We start from the raw sequence: 23625 nt of genomic DNA, 5'->3' as shown, positions 1-23625 counted from the left end.
TTATTTGCATATTTTAATTTGTAAATGTGCAAAAAGGGCACCCATCCCAGAAATGAACTATTTTACAGAACAGATCTGTAGTAGACAAAAAGTTTTGATGCTTGCTCTTGAACAATCCACATTCCTGTGCAAGAATAAATTTTAAAGCGCACGTCAATTTTGGACCCATGGTTGTGCCCATAGACCACATAACTGTATGTACAAAAAACCGATCAGATGTGCAATGTGTGGTGTTAGCCATCTAGTAACTGCAGTAGAAGTAAAACTGGAATTTCACTTCGTATGCCTGGCAGCTGGAGGCAACCAAGCCCATTGCTTTTATACAGATTTGCTATGCGTGACAAAGTAATAATCACTAAATGTTTTATAAATAACAGAGCTATATAAAATACATGCTGAATTAATATTTTATGTTGTACAACTTGCTGTAATATGCATTCACTTTCAATCCAGAACTTCCTACAGTATACTAGAAACTAGGGCCTTTGTATTGGTTACTGGGACAGAAATTCTCGCTGGGGCAATCCCGTCCTAAGCTACCACATGCTTGAGCCAGTTTTACACCAGGCTGAGGTGAAGGTATGGTGGTCCAGGAGGCACTACACGAGCCACAAGAAAATTCAAGATATCACAGTAATGCAACAAAGGCCCTCTCTTCCTACCACCACTCCAGCTCTGAGAGCTGCATTTCAATGCGGACGCATCTCTGTAATCCCCCTCCCCATAAACACCTCTATTTATAGTGCTTAAAATGTTGTAATGGCCTCATCCATCATCCTGAAAGACGAGACTTGCTGGCTGTCACAGCTCCAACCTCCTGCCATTGGCAAATACAGCTGAGAATCAGAAACATCCCCCTTCAGCCCATGTGATAGGTAGCAGTTCCCTCGCGCTGGATGGGGAGGACCTGGCTGGCACGGTGTGGGCCCTGCAGCAGAAACCATCCCTGAATAATTCCAAATTACTGCCCATTTATTTGCTTCTATCTGTTCGTATCGTTCACTATTTTTTTGCCTTTTTTAAAACCAACATAACACAAGTTATTTGGGAAAGCCTTTAAAATACCTAAGTGAGCTGGAGTTTCAGAAGACTTTCAGAATTACAATCTTGGAAAACTCCCGAAGTTTTTCACATATTTTTAATACGACCCTCTGTCATTGTATCCGATTTCTATTTTTCAAGAGCTAAAAACCAAGCAGAAGTCAGGTATTGTGGTATTTTCTCCACGTAAGTTGCTCTTTGAACATTTTGTTACATTTTTTTGCTCACTTTCCATTCCACGAGTGAGATCACTCGAACGTGGTGGCCCCGGCCAGGACACTTTAGGGAGGGGATGGTTCACTAGAGGGGCCTCAGCCCTTGGGTTCCGAAGGGTGTTACAAGCAGGCAGCGTTTCAGGTAGGATTTGATTTTTAGATATTAGCCATGATATTACAGCAGGGAATGACTGTCAATGGACACCGGCTTGGGGTGCCCCCAACGAACCCGGCCTGTCAGGGCCCGGCCCCGCCACCAGCCCTCCATCGAGGAGGACGACCTGCCCTGCCCAAAGATGGCCGCTCGCGGCGGGAACTGCGCTCCGCAGTCCAAGATGGTCGCCCCGCCGGCATCCGTCTGACCTTTTGCCCTTACTTAGGATGGCTACCAAGCTGGGGGCGACGTGCCCAAAACAAAGGTGGCCGCCCCAGCCAGGGTGTTCCCTGCCCCTACCAAAAATGGCGGCGCGAAGCGGCAGCCGGCGGGCGGGGCGGGGCCTCCGCCCGGGGAGCCGGACCCGGGGGCGGGGCGGGGGCGCGCCCGCCGCTGAACCGGAAGTGCCGCGCTGCCTCCTCCAGCTGGTTGTCATTTCGTGCGGCAGCTCTGTCCTGAGGAGACGGGGCTCGGCAGCGGCCGGGTGGGGAGGAGGGAGGCACCGGCTGCGGCACCGAGGCAGGAAGCGGCGGCCGCTGGTGGGGTGGGGGGAGGGGAAGGAGACAGGAAAAAAAAAAAAAAAGAAAAAGAGGCAAAACAAGGCAGCAGCAGCAGCAGCGGAGGCTTCGTGCGGAGGACCCGTCGCGGCCAGGCTCGCCGGCTACCGAAGCGCCTCCCGACTCCCCGGAGCCGGTGTCGCGGCAGCCCTCCCCCCTCTCCTGTCGCTCTCGCTCGCGGAGCCTCCCCCCTCCTTCCACCTCCCGGCAGCAGCGTCCTCCGCGGCGACCCTCCCGGTGCCCGGCCGGTTTACATGAGGGGGAAGGAAGCCCGCCTGGAGCCGAGAAGACGCGCAGCAGGGGAAGGACTGCTCCGAGGAGCCGCCGCCGCCGCCGCCGGACCCCGCGCCCCGGTTAGTCTGCCGGGCCCCCCCTGCGCTGCGCCCAGCGGCCGAGACCCTGTCCCGTAATCTCCGGGCAATTTGGGAGAACCGGTTAAACACCTTCCATGGGGGAGAGAGGAGCCCGGCCCCCCGCCGCCTGCACCTTCCCCTCCCTGCCGGAGGCTGCTCCTCTCCTGAGGTAAAAAAAATCCCTCCTGCCTTCCCCGACGCCAGGACTCTTGCGAGGGAGGGGGGACACCGCGGGGGGCACCCCACAGAGAGCCGGGGCCTGGCGAGCCGAGCCTGCCTGCGCCGCCCGCCCCTGCCCCGCTGGATGCCGAGTCCCTGAGGAGGAAAAACACACACACGCATATCCAGCCGGCCTTTCAGCCAGGGGCTCGCTCGTCTGCAGGGAACCCACGTATCTCGGTGGAAGGAGGCGAGCCCCGCACCAGAAACCACCCTCCCAGCAGCAGTGAGAGCAAGAAAATCTCCTTCCCCTTCCTCCTGCACAACTCGCTGTCCCCTCCCTTCCCCTTTCCCGAACGCTGAATGCTGATTTCTGAGATGAAAATCTTCCTCTTCGGCCAGCCAGGACTCATATGAAGGACACGCAAATATTGGATCATAAAAAAGAAGCGAGTCTGGCAAGCTCAGAAACCCAGCCCAAAAGGAGCAGCATCAAGAATCCACCCTTCTCCTGCACAACTCACTCCCCACCCAACACACATAGAATACTAATTTCCTGAGATAAGATCTTACCCCTTTAAACAACCACACACGCGCATACACACACACGCACAGAGTGTATATTATTACTAAATATAATAGGTTAAACCCAGCAGCACGGGAAAAAGCCTCTTCTGTAACTCACTCCCCCTTTTCACCCTTCTGAATGCTGAGATCCTGAGGTAAATTTTTCCCTTACCCACAGCAAAGACTCTTTTTGAACAGGACACAAATATATATTAGATTATAGAGATGTATTAAATTATTCCAGATTTAAATCTATTTTTTGCTGCCAAGGGGTCAGGGGACCAGACGTCATTGTATATTTTTTTTTTTCTTCCCTCTTAACTCATTTACGGGCGAGTCAAGGCTGCTGAGGAGGAAAAAACAGGATAGTTAGAATCTCTTTATCCTTATTCCCCAGAAGCTTTTTCTCTCATTGCTGTGCATTTCCTTTAGAAAAAGGAAACCTCTTATTTTGTGAACCAAAGATTTATTTTTCCCTTCCTCCTGGCCAAAGGAAGGAAACGGACACAAATTGACACATTTAAATAGTTGAAGAGATCTATCTTTTTTGCAAAAAACAAACATCTTTATCCAAATCTGAAATAAATAGTGTGGAGGGAGAAACTGGAATATCTAGCTAAAAACAGGATACTTACTAATCTCGCCTCAGAAGAGGACGAGGTAAACACTAAACATCAACTTGTTCTTACAGGGAGGTTTCAAACCCTAAATACAATCAATGGGGGATTACGGGTTTGGAGTGTTAGTGCAAAACAACACTGGAAATAAGTCAGCTTTTCCAGTCAGATTTCATCCACATCTGCAGCCTCCACACCATCATCAAAATGCAACCCCCAGCCCTGCTGCTTTTATAAATAATAACACAGCTGCCAATGGCAGTAGTGCTGGGTCAGCTTGGCTCTTTCCGGCTCCAGCTGCCCATAATATTCAGGATGAGATTCTGGGGTCAGAAAAATCTAAAACTCAGCAACAGGAAAAGCAAGAGTCCCTAGAAAAACAGCAGCTTTCCCCTGGTCAAAGTCAGGAAGCAGGCATGCTCTCTGAACCTGAGAAAGCTAAAACTGAAGAAAATCAGGGCGATAATTCTTCAGAGAACGGCAATGGAAAGGAGAAAATAAGAATAGAGTCGCCGGTGTTAACAGGATTTGATTATCAAGAGGCTTCGGGGCTAGGTACTTCGACGCAGCCCTTGACATCCACTGCATCTTCTCTGACTGGTTTTAGTAACTGGTCTGCAGCGATAGCTCCTTCTTCTTCTACAATAATCAATGAAGATGCAAGTTTTTTTCACCAGGGAGGGGTCCCTACTGCCTCAGCTAATAATGGTGCTCTGCTGTTTCAGAATTTTCCACATCACGTCAGCCCTGGCTTTGGTGGTAGCTTTTCCCCCCAAATTGGACCCCTCTCTCAACACCACCCTCACCACCCCCATTTTCAGCATCATCACAATCAGCATCAGCAACAGAGGAGGTCTCCTGCAAGTCCTCATCCACCTCCATTCACACATAGAAATGCTGCTTTTAATCAGTTGCCTCATTTGGCTAATAATCTTAACAAGCCACCTTCTCCATGGAGCAGCTACCAAAGTCCATCGCCTACACCATCTTCATGGAGCCCTGGTGGCGGTGGATACGGTGGGTGGGGTGGGTCCCAAGGCCGAGACCACCGCAGGGGACTGAATGGAGGGATAACACCCCTGAACTCCATCTCACCCTTAAAGAAGAATTTTGCAAGTAATCATATCCAGTTGCAGAAATATGCTCGACCCAGCTCAGCCTTTGCTCCAAAATCGTGGATGGAAGACAGTTTGAATAGAGCTGACAATATTTTTCCTTTTCAGGTGAGCATACTCTGTTATATCCATAAGAAAAATAACACGTAAGTGCATTAAAATGCCCTAGAAAGGGTTGGGGGTTTGAACAGTACAGTCTGATTGTATGACTTCTGTGCTTGCAACTAAAAAAAAATATATGGCTAACCTAAAATGCCATAGGGTGAATTATGCTCTGAGCTGTGAATCATGGTTGTTTGGCTTTTTTTTAATAGTGGTGGTCATATAAATATCTGTTGCCCACCAGACATCTGTATTAGCCAGTTTCTTTCAGCTTAATACTTGCACACATTCAGAAATAGCCAATGAACAAATTTATCTACAAGTAGCAGGTATATCTACAAAAAGGAGTAAGGAAAAAAGTGCTGCCTGATGAAGCATGAAAGATCTGAGGCCTTCTAAAGTATTCGAGAATGTACCACATCTGAGAAAAAGTACTGAGTGATTGTATTTTGTTTTACAGTATCATATGGACTTGTAATGCAACATAATTTTTGTAGCTTTTTTTTGGAAACTTTGATATTTTTTTTTTTACATGATGGTGATCAATGCAGTTTGCTTTCCTCAGTAATGGCAGCAAATTTTGGTTATAGGCCCTTAAATAATCACCAAAAATAGATCTGGGTGAGTTTCAGTTGGTGGTCTGCTATATTTTAATATGGCCTTATCCTGGCAGAGGGCAGGTTGTCTGGCAGTTCAACCTCTCCTTCTAGGCTGAGTCTTTATGAATTTGAAAAGAACTGTATAATGTTGAACCTAACTTGCAGTAAAAATTAAAACAGAAGTACTCTTCTCTTCAACTGACTGTTAGTTAAATCTAGCTTTTATGTGTGTGTCTGCCTTTTGTAAACTCCTTTATGGTGAATCCAAAAACCCAAGAGTTCTTTTACATTTAGTGGGTTGTCTTTCAAGATCTTGAAATGAGGGCAAAAGTAAAAATTTCAAAATTATTGCAGTATTTCTAGCCGTGCTGTAAGAACCAGGGTGACCTACTTTAAAATAATTTGAAAGATCTGTAGATAAAAAACATGCAGTATGTCTCATGTTATAAACCACCCTAAAGAAATAAAATATATTTAATAATGACTTTGTGGATTCAGACATAGGAACAGTTCAGTTCTTCATAAACTGTTCAGTTTCTGTTTGGTTTGCAGGGCCTGCCTATGCAGCCTTCTGACAGCAGAGCAGCTGCTGGCAATAACTTTCCATTAGAGACCTTTTTTCTACTGCAGAGCTACTAGCTGGTTCAATATCAGGTAGAGCCATTGTAAATTTAGAATGCGTAGTAATAATTGATTTTAATGTCAGGATTTGTAATTAATATAATGAACCTGTGTCCAGCATACCAAATTTACACACTGAAACCATTAAAAAAGGGACACAGCTGGAGTTGGTCTTTTTTCAGCCTCACTGCAGCGAGACTTGGCTCACAGTTTAATTCATTCTGTACCCTGACACATAGCTGATGTTCAGAGTGACAGAATGAGATCAAGTGTGTCCTTGCTGCTGTGTATAAAGCCCAAATATATACGCAGTGGTAGAAATGTGCTTGGTTTGACATCAAGGAAATTTCAGGAAATTGGCAAAGTCAACCTTGACTTCTGGGTTATGTTCCAAACATAAAATATCATGCACACGTATTTTGATCATGGTAAAGAAATACTTTTTGGGTAGCATGTTGGTATGTGTTTACATAAACACTAAGATGAAGCTGTACATGTCAAGACCAAGTCTGACACTTCTTCATGCCAAGAAAAGGAAAGTGTTGGAGTGAAGTGCTTTTCAGTCTGTTACTATCACTTCTGTGAAGAAAAGGGCAGGGCAGCAAAACAGGACTTCAGCACTGCAGACCTAGAAAGATGCTGATTAATTTTGAAGCCATCTTGGGCAACTGCTTTTTATAACTTTTTTTGTATAAAATCTTTAGCTCTTTTGGTCACTTAGTCACTTGTGGGTTGAAAGCATACTGAATTTTTGAATCGCTGGAAACAAATGATGTAAAATTTGACCTTTGTCTTTTTATTTTTTCTTGATTATGCTGATTGTATGCCTGAATCAAAGCAGAAATAAGGAGTTTTGCTTATTGTATATTAGTGTTCATGCATATATATATATGAAATGTCCTTGATGATGCAGTCATGTACTGGACAAGGCTATTTTGTTACTGGAATCTTCTTAGATTCCTATTTAGGAAATAATTCAAAGCTGTCTTTGCGGCAGCAACATAATGGAGTAATTTGATACAACTATCCCTTTCATTTAATATTTATGTTTTGCTGCTTAAATCATTAACAAGTGTTGCTGCAATCTAGAGAAAATTAGTTTCATTAGAAGGCAAGATGTAAACCAGCAATTGCAAATATTTGGGGATCACTTTTTTTCTCTCAAAGGTGATCTCTAGTCCAAAGCTTGGTGAAACACAGAAGTCTATGTTTTGATGGAAATCTTAGGGTAACCAAGTGTAAGTGCTCGTTTCCTCTTCGGAGAGGACAACATTGCATAATGTCCCTATAAGCCACTAGTGCGAACTACTGCTCACTTCAAATATTTCTGCCCACGGCCCTTAGACACTTGCAATGAAGTGAGCATTCCAAATGGCGCAGATAAAAGGAAAATACTGTGGTGATCTGTTTGATAATCTTGCAATTTGATGATTGCTTGCTTGGTATTGAGAGCTGCATGCAAAACATTGTACTTTTGTAAGTGTTTTTTATTTGGAATTCTGTCTCATAACATTTCAGAACTAGCATGTCTGTAGGAACCTCTTGTTGCAGAGATGGAACTGGAAGCAAGGTCAGAGAAGACTGTTACCAGATCTGTTAATGAAATTAAGTTTTGATATTGTGCTTTAGCCACTGGGCAGCCTTCCCCCTTCAAAGATCTTTTGAAAAGAGAAAAGCCATTGTTCTTTGTACGTTCATTTGAAAAGGAAATGGTCTCCAAATGCAAAAATGGTTCCTGAATAAAAAAATAAAATAAAATCGAGTCTTTTGGCTACAACGGCCTTCCCTGAGAATTAATAAATGAAAATGCTTTGACTGTGACTATTGCATCTTACAAAGTTACCAATTTAAAAAAAAATAATTCCTTCAGCAGCCCTGACAAACTAAGGGCTCAGTAATTGCATTTTACTGCAGCATTGCCCTCAAGATTGTTTTGGCTTTCCTTTTGCTGTGTACTTGCACTTCCTCATGAGAGTGGAACATCCTGCCTGTTATGCAATGCATAAATCTTGCTTTGATAGGCATTTCCAGGTTTCCAGATCTCATCTTCAAATGCGAGACGATGTTTTTTCAATTGGTCTTTGAAGGCACAAGCAAGTTAAGCAATAGTGTTCAGCTTTCTGTAAAAATGCTTCAAAATAATTTGTGTTTCTTCCTGGAATCAGGCTTGAAAATAACTGCCCATTTCAAATAATTTTGTACATGAGAGGAGGTCATTATATCCACTTGTTCAAAATGTTTTTTCCTTTCTTCTACAGTGGCTAGTTTCCAGGTATATAACCCCTTCCAAATCCATTGAGGGTCTGTGCCAGAGAGACTTTCTCTTCCCCCAGGCAGATACGGAATGTTTGAGAAAACACATACGTGATTACAGAATGTGTTTTAATTCTGAACTATATGTCATGATTTGTTTGCCCATAGAAATGGGTTGATTTAATAAGTGCATTAAACAAATTCATGGGGAACTGGGATTAAAAAATAACCTCTTGAATGCATTTGCCAGTCTTTCCTCTTGAAGGAATTTTGCAAATAAATTTCTTTACCATGCCTCTTTATTTCAATATTTGTTCTTTGTTTTTGAGGAACCTTTTCATAAATCATGATAGCTGGTTGCATAAAATGAGGCTACTTCTTTTGCAGAAAGTTTTGCAGAATTTTATTTTTATTCTAGCAACAGCAATTACTCCAAGGAATTTCAAGCTATCACTTTAAAATAGAATAAATACTTGAAGCTGGATCTTTAAATGTCTGTTCACCCATTTTTCTATAACTACATCAGCTGTGTAGTAATTAGTGTTTTGTATGCTGTTCCCCACCGCTACTGATCTGTGGAATTAGAAGCACTTTAATGTGGTATGACATACACAAGTTAAGTACTGTGGAAGTTAACACTGTTCTTGTTTTATAAACTTAACTACTGACCTTAATACTTCGGCTTTGGCCCTCCTGTGTTTTTGACCTCAGGATTTCTTTTTAAAGAAAGCTTTTGTTAGAAGCTATTTGAATTATGTTTGTATTTTCCGAAGATTAAAAGTACTCCTCTTATTAAGCATTTTGCTTTGAAAATTGCATACTTAGCAGCCCAGCACAAAGACTGAGAACATAAGATATTGTGGAAAATAATTTCTAGAAGATACATAAAAAACCTTAATATGTGGCTAAAATAGAATCAGACATGTTACTGGAAATTTTTATAAAGGTCTGTAATTTCTAACACTTAAAAAAAAAAAAAGTTCAAGTTTGACTAAACCAGAAGTGCTCCCTCCCAAAAAAACTCCTATGTTATGCGTCACTTAACTTTTCCAGCTTTTTCTTATTGTTCCCTGCTGAAGCTATAAAAGATGATCAGGGCAGCATACAGCAACATCCTTTCAGGAAAAACCTGTTTATTCAAAGCCTTTAATTCACTGGATACTGGACTGGGAGCTAGAATACAGCATTTGCAGGGTGGTGGGAAGGAGGAGAAGCTTACCCAGAAGCATAATCAAGTCCAAATTTGCTTCGCAATTAAAAGAAAAATGTGGAACTTGTGTTTAGTGCCTACAATATTACCTCTCCCTACACACTTTACTTTGCCTGAGACGCAAGGCTTTTTAATTGTGGGAAATATGTAAGAGGTTTCAGAAAGCTTCAGGCTTCCCATGCTATAATGAGAGTAGCAAATGTAGTTGTGAGTTTTCTAATTTTCATAGGTGTTCTGGTTTGACAAAGATTTAAATATATAAAGTAAGCCCCAGTTTTACAACTATACCTACTCCATAAATACTGATTAATCGCCTTCAAGAAATTGCTTAATGCAATGGCACACTTCACATTATTATTGCTGCCTCTGTCTTCAGAGGAATCATATAAGATTAGGCACAGCCTTAGCTACTAGCAAGTGCTCATACCTTGCCAGGCTTTACTTTTTGTACAGTTTGGGTTTTTAGCATTGGAAGGCCCATCATGGGGAACACTGAATAGAAACTCTCAGGTTCTGGAATCTTAATTGTTCAGGTGATGATAATGCTGTGGGTGCAGCATTAAATATAATGAATCTGAACTTTAATAGTTAAGTTAGATGTACATTTTTCTGATGTGCAAGAGAATTCAGGTATAAGATTTTAAAGTGTAAAGTATGATCTTCCTGTGCATGAAAAATTCATGTTTAGTTTCTTTTGCATAGGAGGATGTCCCTGTATATATCATACGTGCTTCGTACCAAGTGACTTTCTTTTTGGAATGAAATGTCTTTGGACTTTGAAAAATAAAATTGGAATAGTAATTAGAATTTAGTGATTTCCAGTTTACAGGTGGCTCCATTTTTTACAAGACCTCTAAACATAATTTGTCCGGGTGCTAGTGGGGAAACCACTGTAGTCACTGAGATGAAGTGGTTTGCCCATACTGTATGAATCCAATGACAAAGTTGTGACATGAGTCCTGAGTTCTACTCTCTATGCTTTAACAATGACATTGCATTATTATGAGCACTCTACATACTTATGAATGATTTCTAGACAGTAGGAGAATCAGAATAATTTTATTTTTCTGTAGACAGAGCTGGCCAGTGTATAGCTCAAAACTGTTGCGTTTGCTGTTGTAGAATATTTACAGTCTTGATAACAAGATCTGCTAGCTGTCACCTCTTGTATATTATTGTGAAAACAATACTGCTTATTCAAAATTATGTTTAATGAATGTCTTTTGAAATGTTGGCTGACATTTTAAACCTAGTCATGTATTAAGACTGCAGGTTGATTTCTTTCTTTTTGTTTGGCTTTTTTTTGTGGCCTTGTGTTCAACCTGACGTCTTTCTGCCTCTATTCTGTTTCCCAGGGATAAATGTGTGTGCCCTTTAAGTCCTCTGATAAAGCAAAATTTTAGGTGCCCTAAACAAACTTATGTAAAGCCAAGTTCTTGTGATCAACCTGGGTAAATAATATCAGGCTGTAGTTAACTTATTTTGTTACTGAAGTGTACATACTCCGCTTTATTACAGGGTAGTCATTACCCCTATATCTTTTCTTTGTAAATAAATGAAAAAGTATACAGTAAGCAATCCGGCTCCATGGAAAGCACTGTAACTTTGTGAATTGATCCATTAAAAACACCACTGTATTGTTATTAATTCTCTCTACAGGAAGTCTCTTGAAGAAAACATAACTTTTTTTTTTTTCCCTAAGTGCAGCATGGCTTACGTGCTTTATAACTCATAACTAATGTGTATCTGAGAGTAGCTCACATTTAGTTACCAGTTAATGATCAATATCTTGACTGTTACAGCTTTTTTTGATGTTATGGAATTAAATGTATAGTTACAGACTTCTTCAGCAATATGGCCACTACCACTAACCTGTCATCAGTCCTCTTTTTTATGTTAGGTATATAATACATATATATATATTTTTTCAGACATAATATGTGTTTTTGATAAAATGTGCTGGCCATCTTGGAAGTTAAGACTGGCAAAATTTGTGTTACTGTTTTAAAAGCAGTCTCAGAATAAAAGGCCTTTAAATTGTATAAAAATTCTAAAAAACTACCAATGGTGACTTTCTCAAGTAGTGTGGACCCTTTCAGTATCAGGGCAAGTAGTCAACTAAATTAACTGAGTTCTTTTCTAATAAGCACTGTGCAAACATCTGAACCAGTTGAGCATGGTATTTTGGCTGGTCTTTATTTAGGACATACATGACTGACATCTTTTCATTGGATAGATGTATACAGGTTTACTTATATAGCAAGTTCTTGAACTACTCTGCATTTCCAGAGAGGTGGACAGCTACATTAATTTCAGGAATATATCTAAATTCAATGTAACAGTAGTAGTGGCTGTTAGGGTTGTGCTTAACATGGTTTGCTGTCTTCTAATTAATAAGAAGAGACATGGAAGAGCAAACTCAAACAACCCAGGAACAAGACTGATCTTCCCAAAGGTGTTGAGGCTGGGACAGTTCAGCACCATGAATTGACGATGACGGGTAGAATCATAGAATGCTTTGGATTGGAAGGGACCTTTACAGGTCATCTAGTCCAACCCCCCTGCAAGAGCAGGGACATCTTTAACTAGATCAGGTTGCTCAGAGCCCCATCCAACCTGACCTTGAATGTTTCCAGGGATGGGGCCTCCACTACCTCTCTGGGCAACCTGTTCCAGTGCCTCACCACCCTCATTGTAAAAAATTTCTTTCTTAAACCCAGTATAAATCTGCCCTCCCTTAGTTTAAAACCATTGCTCCTTGTTCTGTCACAACAGGCCTTGCTAAAAAGTCTGTCCCCATCTTTCCTATAGGCCCCCTTTAAGTACCGGAAGGCTGCTTGCTATAAAGTAGATCTGCTGTAAGCACAGAGACCTTTTATTGGAAAGATAGGCAAGAAATAGGTAGTAACAGATCAGTATTTTGAGGGTGCTCTAGCCTATGGCAGCCTTCTCCATTGCTATGACAAGTTACTGGAACTACTGGACAGCATGAGTATGAATGTGGGCCATATTTTAGCCAGTCCTCCTTTTTATGTGATTGCTAATAGCTGCAGGTAGGAATATGGCCAGTTAATCTTTTGTATCGATGCGCAGGTTCATGTTTTAAAATGTCTGCAGTATGATTAGAATCTTATGGACCTTATACTACAAAAGTGACAGCTAGGTGGTTCACTCAGAAGGGGAAAACTATAAACTCCTCACCACAAAAAGCTTCCATTGGAGAATGTGGTGTCCCTACCAGCTAACTAGTCGAATTCCATTTTTTTTCTCAAAGGTTTAAACTCTCTGTTCTCAATATGAAAAACTTACCATTGCAGCAAAACCCTCTGTTTGTTACTATAGCTCAACTCAATACAACACAGACATTTTAGAGTCAAGAGACTATCTTTGGGCTCACATACTCCAGCACATACCCAGCACAATAAACTATAATTTACTCGGCTTGGGTTTCTCCTTTTGTGTCTCTCAGACAACTGAAATGTTAAGTGCCACCAATTCAACAAAGACTTGGAACTACTGAGGTTCTGCACTTTGTGAAATAAGAATTTTGTAGCTGTTCATGGGTTGGACTTGAGGTTAATTCCACACAGAGAAACACAATGCAGTATGAAAGCCAGAATGGAAGAAGGAGTAGCTACTAAGGGATGTCAGGTTTTCAGAAAATGCTCCCACCTGTGTTTTAGCCTATTTTTGTCATGTTGCGAGGACTGATGAAAATGTAGAGATCGTCTTCTAGATCCATTTCTGAGTTAGATGTTAACTAACAGCTGTTAGATCCTAGTGAGTCCAGGATGCAGACCCAAGGACTTCTATTCAATCCTGCTAAGGTATTTTAGTGTAACTAGAGTTTGAAATAGTTACGAACTAGTAATGTATAAACCAAGACAGCAAACTAAATGCTACTAGGAAAGGAAGAAACCAGTAGGAACTGTGTGAAAGTAAAACACAGAATTTAAGAATTTAAATGCTCGTGATGGTTTCTCTAAGGTGCCTCAATTACCTTGTAATATAAATGATCAAGGAAATAAATACTGTGGAAAGACAGGGCAGCGCTATGCTTTTTATGGCAAATTTGATATTGGGCTAGACTGATAAAGCAAATGGTTCCAAACTCAGATCTTTCTAATGCTATTTGAAATGCAGCACATCCAGGTAGAAACACTTCACCTGTTCTGTGTCAGTAATAAACTGTTCTGAAGAGAGGAAAAACATCAGAAAATTTCATTGAAAAATAGTATTTTTTAGTGGTCAGAATATAACTTATGAACTTGGAAATGGATCAGGACTCCAAGAGCTAGTGGATTCCTGCTCTTAAAATAGTATTAGGTGTTTAAAGTACAAGATGACTGATCACTGTCTTATATAAAGAATGTCTCTTGCAACACTGCAATCAATACTGCTTTAGCACTTCATCACTGGAAGTAAAGGATATTATAACTTGAAACACAAGAGTCTGTGCAATACTGTTTTTTATTTCACCACTGGTTTTAAAAATGATCAAAGCTGGATCTATGTGCTTTGGAGAAATTTCAGCTTCACAGCTAGAGTTAGGAGCAAAAAAAATACATATTCACTGCTGTAGTCATGATAGTTGTAGAGAAGCAGTTTAGAGCAAATGTCTGTCTTGAATTGTTCGTATTTTGCTTTCTTATTTGAACAAGTACTTTCCATGCTTGATCTCAGTTCAGAGGTGAATCTCTTAGAACATGAATGAAATAAAATCTTTAGAACTGATGTTAGAGTTCTTCTTCGACACAGAAAAATTAAATTCAAGGTGGATTAATATAATTGTATAAAATTCTATCCAGGTGTTTCTACAAATTTCCAAATGTATAAATACATAGATAACATGGATAGGTGAATAATTTTGGGAATGAGTGATTTTTTGCATCCATTAGTGACCTTTTATGATACTGTAAAGATTCAAAGTATATATAAAATTTCAGTTATTCTGAATTCACTAATTAAAATAATGCAGTGCCTGGATATTTTATAGTATCAGATTTGTAAGATGTGGAATTTATTGTTTTAGTTGGGAAAGTCTGAACCATACATGTGTTAAGTGATGGCTTTGGTTAATATGAAGGAGAAATATTTGGTAAGTGTACTTCAAATGGCTTGAGATAATTAAACAGTAAGGTACATGAGACATCTTGCCTCCCATTTGTTGAGTCGTCCTTCAATTCTAGTGATGCTTGGAATACCAAACTTGTGAATTCAGGGAATTGAAAATCAGAGCAAAGTTGTCACCTAGTAAACCAGACTATTTGGAACACTATTGCTTGTATGGAATACTTATAATTATGCAGAATTTAAACTGACTTGCAGAATTAGATTATTTCAGTTGTTGAGGTAGTAGTTTAGGTGAAGGGAATTCTGTGTGTTTCTGGAATTTAGATTTTCTTAAATTCGGGCTGAAATACCTGTTTTATGATTTCTCCTTGCAACTGCAGGATATGATCTTTACTTCCTAACTGTGAAATTATTTTTAACAAAGTTTAACTGTATAGCAAGGAATACAAACTAAATATCGAATTGGGGTTCTTAAAGGATTGGTTATGATAAATATAGATCAGATTCATATTTAAGAATATTCTAATTTTTAATATTCCTATATCAGACTGAATTTAGTGGTGTATGTGTTTTTGTTTAATTCTGCTGTAGTAACGTAGAACGAAACTTAAGTTTTTATGTTTCAGATGGTCTTGTTTAACACTATGTGTTGCCTAAACTGGCTTTGTTTGTATTTGCTTGCAGGATCGCACAAGGACTTTTGACATGCATTCACTGGAGAACTCGCTAATTGACATAATGAGAGCTGAAAACGATTCTCTGAAAGGTAAATTTAGAAAGAGACTATTTCCTGCAGTAAATAATTGGGAAGACTGCTTATTTAGAATGGGAAACTTCAGTTTTGTTTAGGAAAAGTAAAGTTAACATTGTGCACCTAATGCATGTCAGTCAGCTCGGGTAGGCCTCCTTTTTTTCAGTTGTCTCTAGATGAAGCTATTGCAACACATGAGCACTTACTTGAGTGTGTTTTGTCTTTGTACAAAACAATGCGAAACACAAACATAAGCTGATCTTTTGTGTAAGTTGCCAGTGTTGTTTTTAATAGATACAATGTGTGCAGCCTGTAAAAATGATCAACTTCAGGAATCTTGTGCAGCTCAGTGAGACGTAACTGTTTGCTTAATAGTGTTTTCCTGCTGAAGTCATAGTTCTTTCTGTCTTGGGGAAGAATGAGGTTTATCGATGTCATTTTGAGAAGAACACTGAGTATTTCATCACAATTTTTTTAGTTCTTTACTTCTCTTTTTGTTGCTGCCTTGAATTGCAGAATTCTGTGTACCATTGGTAAAGGAAAAGGGGGCTTGAACTGACTTGCACTTGGGATTTATCTCTTTTTTTTTTTTTTTTTTTTTGGGCAAAGGTAATCTTTCTTTGAAAATACCTCAACTTACAAAATATTCAAAGCATTGTCTACATATTTTATCTAAACCTGAATAGAAACTGCTTATGGTATACAATTCAGAAGTCTAGTTTCTTATTCTTGTTCTGTATAATGAGTAATCTATTTCAGTTCAGTGGTTACTTTTATAAGTAAAAGTAGTCAAACTCTTACTTATGCTCATTATCTAAGCATTCAGTTTTGTTACCAGTCATGAGACCACTAAATAAACAAGCCTGCATTTGCAGTTTCTGAAAGCAATTTTTTTTTTATATCAAGGCTTGTGGTGTTAATGAAATCTGACTTGTTTTAATAGTGATTCTTGCTCAGAAGACCAACCTTTGATAAACTGGCAATAACTTGCACTTGTTGCATTCACCGTGGTCTGAGATGCAGCTTGCATTTCACATCCCCAGTACTGTACAGCAATTCAGGGTGATGAGAAACACCAAGAAATACACTTTCCTATTGAAATGACAAGGAGAGCTTGGTGTAGATAAAAGTAATGCCAAATGAATTAACCAAAATACATTCCCTCCTTATGTGGTGGGGGCCAGGCTTTTATTAATGACAAGTAGTAATAGCTTTCATTTGTTTTATATGCTGTCTGGCACCATCCTGTGCCCCCAGCATTGTATACTGAACCAGGAATCAGGTGCCCTTCCTTGACTGCAGCACCTGGGATTTGCCCTGAGACCTTCTATTCAACTGTCAGGCAGGCCCAACCCAGGTTTTAGCTGCTGAAATCTGGCAAGATAACAACCCAAGGTGACATAGCTGTAGAACAAATAAAATTTCCTTTTAAATTTGAATTTAACAAAGTCAGGTTCATATGTATTCAGCAACTAAACAAGGGTAGTTCTGTACAGTAGTATGATGTTTAGTTTAAATGCTTTGAAAAGATTCTTTGCAATTAAAATTTTTTTTTTGAGTGCTCACCATATTTTGAGAATGATGGAATAAGTGTGTCAGCAAAGAATATGTGTAGTTCTGATACATGTTAATTCCTGCTTGAGCTTGATTATTAATCCCCTCTGCAGTCATCTATGGTTGGTCTAAAGTTTTGTGTGCGTTATATCATGCTGATTGGAACACAGTAATATCAATCAGGTATTGTTCTGGGAATTATTTCTTAAGTTCTTTATAAATTGTTCTGTTTCATGGTTAATAGTTGTAAAACTATAAAGAAAAAGCCTCAAAACTGAGATGAAAGATTTAAGTGATCCTACATGAAATACTTTGTTGTGAAGTCTCATTTTTCAAGGATTTCCTCAGCAAAAACATTAAATTTGCTTATAGTGAAATATGCAGTACACTGAATTTGACTGCTGCTTATCTGGCATAGCAGACTTAATACAGTAACTTATTTGCTGTAATATACTTAGGAATGGATCTTTATTCAAACTAGCATCTACCGTGTTCTGGTAATGCTGCAGTGACCATCTGTAAGTAGGGCGGGATTTGTAAGGAGAGGGAATACCTTTAGTTAAACCAACTGATACAGGTGGAAAAAAAATTGTAACTTGCTGGTACAAAACATATTTCAAGTCAAGTCTGAATAAGGGCTCATGTGATCACAAGCCTTTTGTGTTTTTTTCCATCTGTATCAGTTGGTGTATGATTACATCTTAACACAGATTCTGTGTCCTGTTTTCAGTTTTCTCTTCTTGCCTCACCTTTATTTAAACTGATTGGAAGGAATCTTTAAAAACCTTGGATCTAGAAATATTAAAATTTGACAAATTATGGTTGTCAGTTCAAATCTTGCTTGCCATTTCAAACACCTGCAGTTAAATAAGCAGATCCATAAGAAGTTTTTTGTTTTGCATTTTAAATGGATTAATGAGTGCATGCAGTGCTTTTAAACTAAAGTTGGATACTCTCAGAAAGGAAAAGCTTCTGGGTTTGAGACTTTAAAAATAGCCTGGGCAAGACACTAATAAAACATACTGTAGAGAGCAATCTCAGAATGGCATGGAAATAATTTAGATGATCTAATAGGTCTCACTGCTATCTTGTGAGTCTTTGAGAGGCTTTAATATTGACTCAACATGAGTTTAGTATGTAACACTAACACCACCCCCTTTCATATTGTAATGGACTTCAAGAGAAAGAGGTACTATGCTAAAATATACCTTCAAAACAACTTAAAGAGTATGGACATGATAATAGATACCAGTTATAGTTTGGAACCCGCTGTCTCTTGGAAATAATTTCTATCTTTAAATGGTATGTTCAGAGCAGCAGGTTTTGGATCCTGTAATAAAATTATAAGTAGGAATTCTTCCAAATTTAACAAAATCTATTCAGTGTACTTCTTGACTGAGGTGATTAGGCTGTGCTAGCCTTGGATTTGTTCAGGACAATAATAATTATGTTCTTGGGTTGTCTTGCTATAAATAGTGTTTCCTGCTTGAGGTTCAAAGTATCATTGATTCAGTACATTCAATATTACCTTCTAATGCTTTTGATAGGCATTTTACCATTTTCCCCCCTCCTTTTTAAGGTATATTTTTATCCCTGCTCAAATCCTCTTCCTTTGCTGAGCAGCTGCCATTTCAATATGTTATTTTTATCCACACGAGTGAGTGTGCTGCATGCTGCATAGCCAATGACAGCCTGCAGAAGCCTTTCCCTGGAGACTAATTGCATCTTCTTTACAATGTATTCGGCCTTCATGAGCTGAGCCTGGGATCCAGAGACCGATTTTTGAATCTGGGTCTTCCAGATGGCAATTTGAGCATTACTGTAATAGTAGTTGATTGACTAAATATTTCCTTTTTAAGTGACACTGAAATGTCTTTAAATACTTTATAACCACAGGCTGTTTTATTACTGAAATATCCTATGGTTCAGTTCAGGATATAAGGTTATTGCCTGGAAATTACGTAAGGTGAAATGGATTAAAGAAGCAGGCTAGCACATCTGCTTCTAGCACTGCGAAGCACTCCTGTAAAATTTAGGTGTGAATAGTTCAGTATCTGCATGAATGCTATGAGTGTGAAATAGTCTCTAAACACTAAACATACTTATGCACAAAAAGGAAGGTTTTGGAAGTAGCGTAAGGTCAGGGTATACCTACAGACACTGGGAGAGAGAGTTGAACAGCAGCTCTAAGTTTTAGAGATAAGAAAGCCAGAATGATGAGAACTGGCACTGTTCAGGATTTCTCTGAGCAAGTGGATACACCTAACTGTATTTTTAAAGCAATCATCAGCCCCTAACTATTGATCTGAAAAACTGTTTCAGATGTGAAGAAAGCAGGTAAACCTTATAAAGTGTTCTTTGATGAAAGGGATCAAAATAGTTTTGACAGCATTTTATGAATATTGGATAAGAAACTGAACTAGTTGTTTCTTTTCTAGCTGTATGGATTATGCAACATGTTCATATTAATTGAGTAGAATGGGCCATTTGGTTTCCTGTATGATCCAGAAAATTAATGAGAATCTGGTGAGAATCCGGCCCAATTTTTGCCAAGGGCTAAATAACTAAGGCTATGATTCTTTTTGGGGAAGTGGTCCTTTATATGTGCACAGGACAAAATCCAAGCTATTTTAAAATGTTGAAATAATGGATTTTTAGGCTTTTCTTAAATTTTAAAACCATCTTCGTTTTCATAGCAGTGAGGAATGCTTGAGGTTGGTGGCTAAGATGAGCCTTTCTTCCCTACTCTTGTTCTGTGCGAAGAGGTACATGATCTAGTTATAGAGTTCTGAAAGTCAAAGGCCTCTGGCCAATGTATACGTCTGTACTGACGCTGCAGTCATCTTCATGCCTCTGCTGCCTCTTGTATGTGAGCGAGCTCTCAGCGGAACCGTGGTGGTCGTACCTCAGACTTCTGAGAGCAGCATCAGTGATTGATCTCGTTTGTGTGCCTTGTCTCAGAGCAATCTTGTCTAAGGATTACTCATTTGCAACTTTTAATGTATCCAATTTAGGATGAAATGCACAAAAACTTTTGCTTCCACTGCACCATGCTGTACACAAATTTTTGTAGACAATTACGGTTTGCCGTATTGTCTTTGGAAACTGTCGATGAATTGCTGTGTTGAATGTTTCCTACTCAGACCTTCTTGAATTTTACCTCCTATGCAGTAACCAGGAAAGGCTAACAGGATTTGCAGATCTGAGTGCATATTAATTAAGAGGAAAACCTATTGTTTTATTATCTCAAAATATTGCTGAACTGGGTCTAATAGCAATAAACTACAACCCATGCTGATGGAGCCATGATGGGGGAAACACAGTCTGTGTGAATTTTATGTGAAATCAGCAGCTCCCATTTCTGTTGCACTCCACTATTTTCAGCTGGGCTAGAATAGAAGTGTTATAACTGCTGTTAACAAGTACGGGCATGCCTTCTTTCCAAATGCAGCTAATATTCAAAATTTTGGGGCAATATTCAATATTTTAATTTTTTAGTCTTTTGGTATGATTTTTTTCCCCAGTTCCTCTCTTGGCAATTGAAGTGTTCGTTGATTTATCCCTACCTTTCCAATATTCGGGGTTTACCAGAGCCTTTATTTAGAAACAGCCAACAATCTAGTAAGAAAGTGAAATCCCCTGGGCAACAGGAACGAACAGAAATCTTCCATTAATAAATACTGAGATCAGACCATAGATTGGATTCTAACCTTACATAGAAGTAATCACAACCATACATAATGTATGATTTTACATTCATTGTCTATTATCTAATAAACTTCCAGCTTTCTCATTTAAATTGACATTTGGTCTTGTGGCTTGAACTGCATGCTCCTTTGCAAGAGATGCTTAATTTGATGAGGCTTAGAAAGGCAAAACTTGATTTGGAAGAAAAAATCATGCCTCAAACTTGCAAAAAATATGAGGACTTGAACACAGATACTATGCGGGGAGAAATTAAAATAAAACCCCACCACACCAGCTGCCCCTGTGAGGGGACACGTTTCACTGAGGATCCCTTCCGTGGTTCTGAGCGGCAGTCAGCGGTCTCACCTGGCACTACCAAATACTCCAAAGTGGAGGTGAGCGCCTTTTCATTTCAGACAGGGGTGAAGAGAATTTTTTTTTTAAAGTGTCAGCCCACTGAAACACGGATTAACACACTCCAGTTCAAAAGCAAGCTCCCTCTGCGCGGCCGATCTCTGGTTTAGAGGGGGCCCTCAGAAAGGAGGGGGCGTAGGAACCCCCCTGCAGTTGTTGCCTCTGTGGACTATCCCGGGTACTGCCGCTGTGCCCCTCTGGCTGCCGCTGCCTCCTCGAGCCCTGTCCCCGAGCAGTGTGCGCCGGCCTATGAGGATTTCACACCGCAAGGTAGCTTTGCTCTGCTAGCGGGGTTGCTCGTGTTAGGGCTGTGCTCAGAAACAGGCGACAGCATGCGTTGCTTCGGAATGGTAGCCGAATCTTTTGCCTTTGCTGTGTTTTCAAGCTGCTGCAAGTTGACAAGATTTCTGTTGTAGTTAGGAGGGGAGATGGGAAAATACTGCAGAGTGTTAGCCTTACTGGCAGGTTCCAGTAACTTTGTTTGGAGCGTGCTCTGATTTAAAGGTCACCGTTTGTGTTGTGCTTCCTGAAGGCATGCTGAAGCCTGCGTGCTCTGCTCAGTTTGTGTAATACCGATATTAGACAGCAATGGAGACTTTTAATATGGCTGTATTCTTAAAGTCACAGGCAGTCCCTCTCTTCCCCCCTCACCATAATTCAGGCTCCTGATTCCTCACCTACAAAACCCACAGGCCCATCAGCAGCGTGAGTGCACTGGGTGTGAATTATTTCTGTAGCAAGAGAAAGAACATGGGTGTTTCCAGGATATTTTGGACAGTTAAAGCCTTGAAACTAGACTGATTGCTAAGTTATGGAATGATTGCCCGGTTTTGTGGGACTGTATGCCATAAGAAAATGGGGTCAATTTAAAAAAAGGTTTTTAATTTATAGCAGTCTGGAATTGGCACCATTTAGGTGGATGTAAATGAAACAAGAATTTGCCTGTTCTTTGGAAGACGTATGTGGACTGGAACACAAGTTGCCCTGAGGCAAAGGTAGAGTGTCATTTAGGTTAAGACTTTTGACTTTTTTTTTCCTGATTATTCCTTGGCTTTGACAGCTTAATTTTCTGTTTTAACTGTGAAAAGCCGAGACCCGTTTATACTATCTCAGAAAACATTGTGCATTACCTAACAGATAATTTAAACCATGTACACTGATGCATATGATTTAAAAAACAAAGCAGTATTTAAGTTACTGTTGTTTGGTTTACTATTTGTTGCAAATTCTCTTATTATGGTGAAAACTGCAAAAATCCCAGGACAGGGATGCAACATCTAAGATGATATAATAAACATTTTTGCAATCAACTGGAATAATTTGGGAAATTCTAGCACAATCCAAATAATGTAGTGAAATGTAGCAGGTTAGTATTTGTTTTCAGTGATGGAAAATATCAGTTGGAAGAGGTGAATTACTGTTGACATTAAATTAATTCCCTTGCATTTATTGATATTCTTAATTTTAAGTGTGTGGGAAGTAGTTTGTAGGTTATGGCGCTCCTCAGAGTTTGGAGAAATGTTCAAAATGTTGACATTTCTTTGCTTTGGAACTGCATTCAGAACTTAAGTTTGACTTATGTTAAATATATATAATATTAAATATAGTACTGAAAGAAAATAAGGTAAGGAAACAGGTACTGTTGGTTACCTATCCTGGTACTACTTTTACACAAGAATTACTGAGTAGTTTAAACTTTGTGATAATACCTGCATTTTTATAGAAATACAGGTCTTGATAATGCAGCTGTCGGACAACTAGATGTTTATACTTCACTACGGCAGGATTTTGAGGTAGGGTATTAATTCAGCTGAGGAAGAGCAACACCTTCATTTATGCTATCTGTCTAAAATGGAGCCATTGAGCAATAAGCTAGAGGGTATTAATGTAACCACCCTTTGAGGCCAGGAAATTCCTTCCTCTGCCACCACAGAGCAGTACAAATATCCCAGGGTTTTCTGATCCTGGTCCAGCTTTGAAATCAGTGTTAGGATTCCTGTTAACTTCATGAGAGTATGAGACCTACATTTTTTTTGTCCAATCCTGAAACATTTCTCATAGGCCCGTTGCCATGCCATCCCATCTCCAGAGTCTGTGTGGAAAATTAAATGCCTTTCATACTCCTTAGACAAGATACTTCCTAGGAACGTATGTGCTGCAAATGATATGGCAGAGATTTTTAGAACACAACAGAACATTTAAATACTCCTAAAAATTTTCATGTCTAAATCAGTGATTTGATCTTGAAAAGTGTTACAACCAACAAAATCGTGCTGAATTCCATGACAGCAAGGTTTTCTTGCTTTTTTATATTTTTGTCTTTGTTAAATTAATTCCATCCCTTTTAGAAGTGTGTTTAATCTTCTGCCTTATTCACCAAGTGTGTTTTTTGGGTTTTTTTGTGTTTTTCTTTTTTTCTTTTCTGAATTCTTGCTTTGATAATCTCTGACCATTCTCGATCATCTTCAAAGAAGCCTTTAATTTGGAGCTGTACTCCATGAGTAGTGTCTGTTCCTTGTTTTAGAAGACAGAGACCTCGCCCGCCTCCCCTCCCAAACTGCTGAAACTACCTGTCTTTCGTCT

At 39.7% G+C, this 23625-nt stretch overlaps 1 protein-coding gene across 2 annotated transcripts in view; it reads left to right on the top strand.

Moving 5' to 3' along the window:
• Positions 1-1892: 1892 nt before the first annotated feature.
• The window catches only part of CPEB4 (cytoplasmic polyadenylation element binding protein 4), a 45777-nt gene continuing 24044 nt past the window's right edge, over positions 1893-23625 (top strand). Inside the window, exons 1-2 of one of the 2 annotated variants that reach the window (XM_072872147.1) lie at positions 1893-4886; positions 15321-15402. In XM_072872147.1, the coding sequence (XP_072728248.1) occupies positions 3765-4886; positions 15321-15402 (1204 nt within the window). In that variant the 5' untranslated portion in view covers positions 1893-3764. The remainder of the gene's footprint in view (positions 4887-15320; positions 15403-23625) is intronic. The other variant, XM_072872148.1, reaches the window with a different exon arrangement.

Source organism: Ciconia boyciana, chromosome 9, assembly GCF_034638445.1.
Source record: "Ciconia boyciana chromosome 9, ASM3463844v1, whole genome shotgun sequence".
Lineage (NCBI taxonomy): Eukaryota > Metazoa > Chordata > Aves > Ciconiiformes > Ciconiidae > Ciconia > Ciconia boyciana.
The sequence above is the reverse complement of the archived record's forward strand: the minus strand, read 5'-3'. Positions and strand labels throughout refer to the sequence as shown.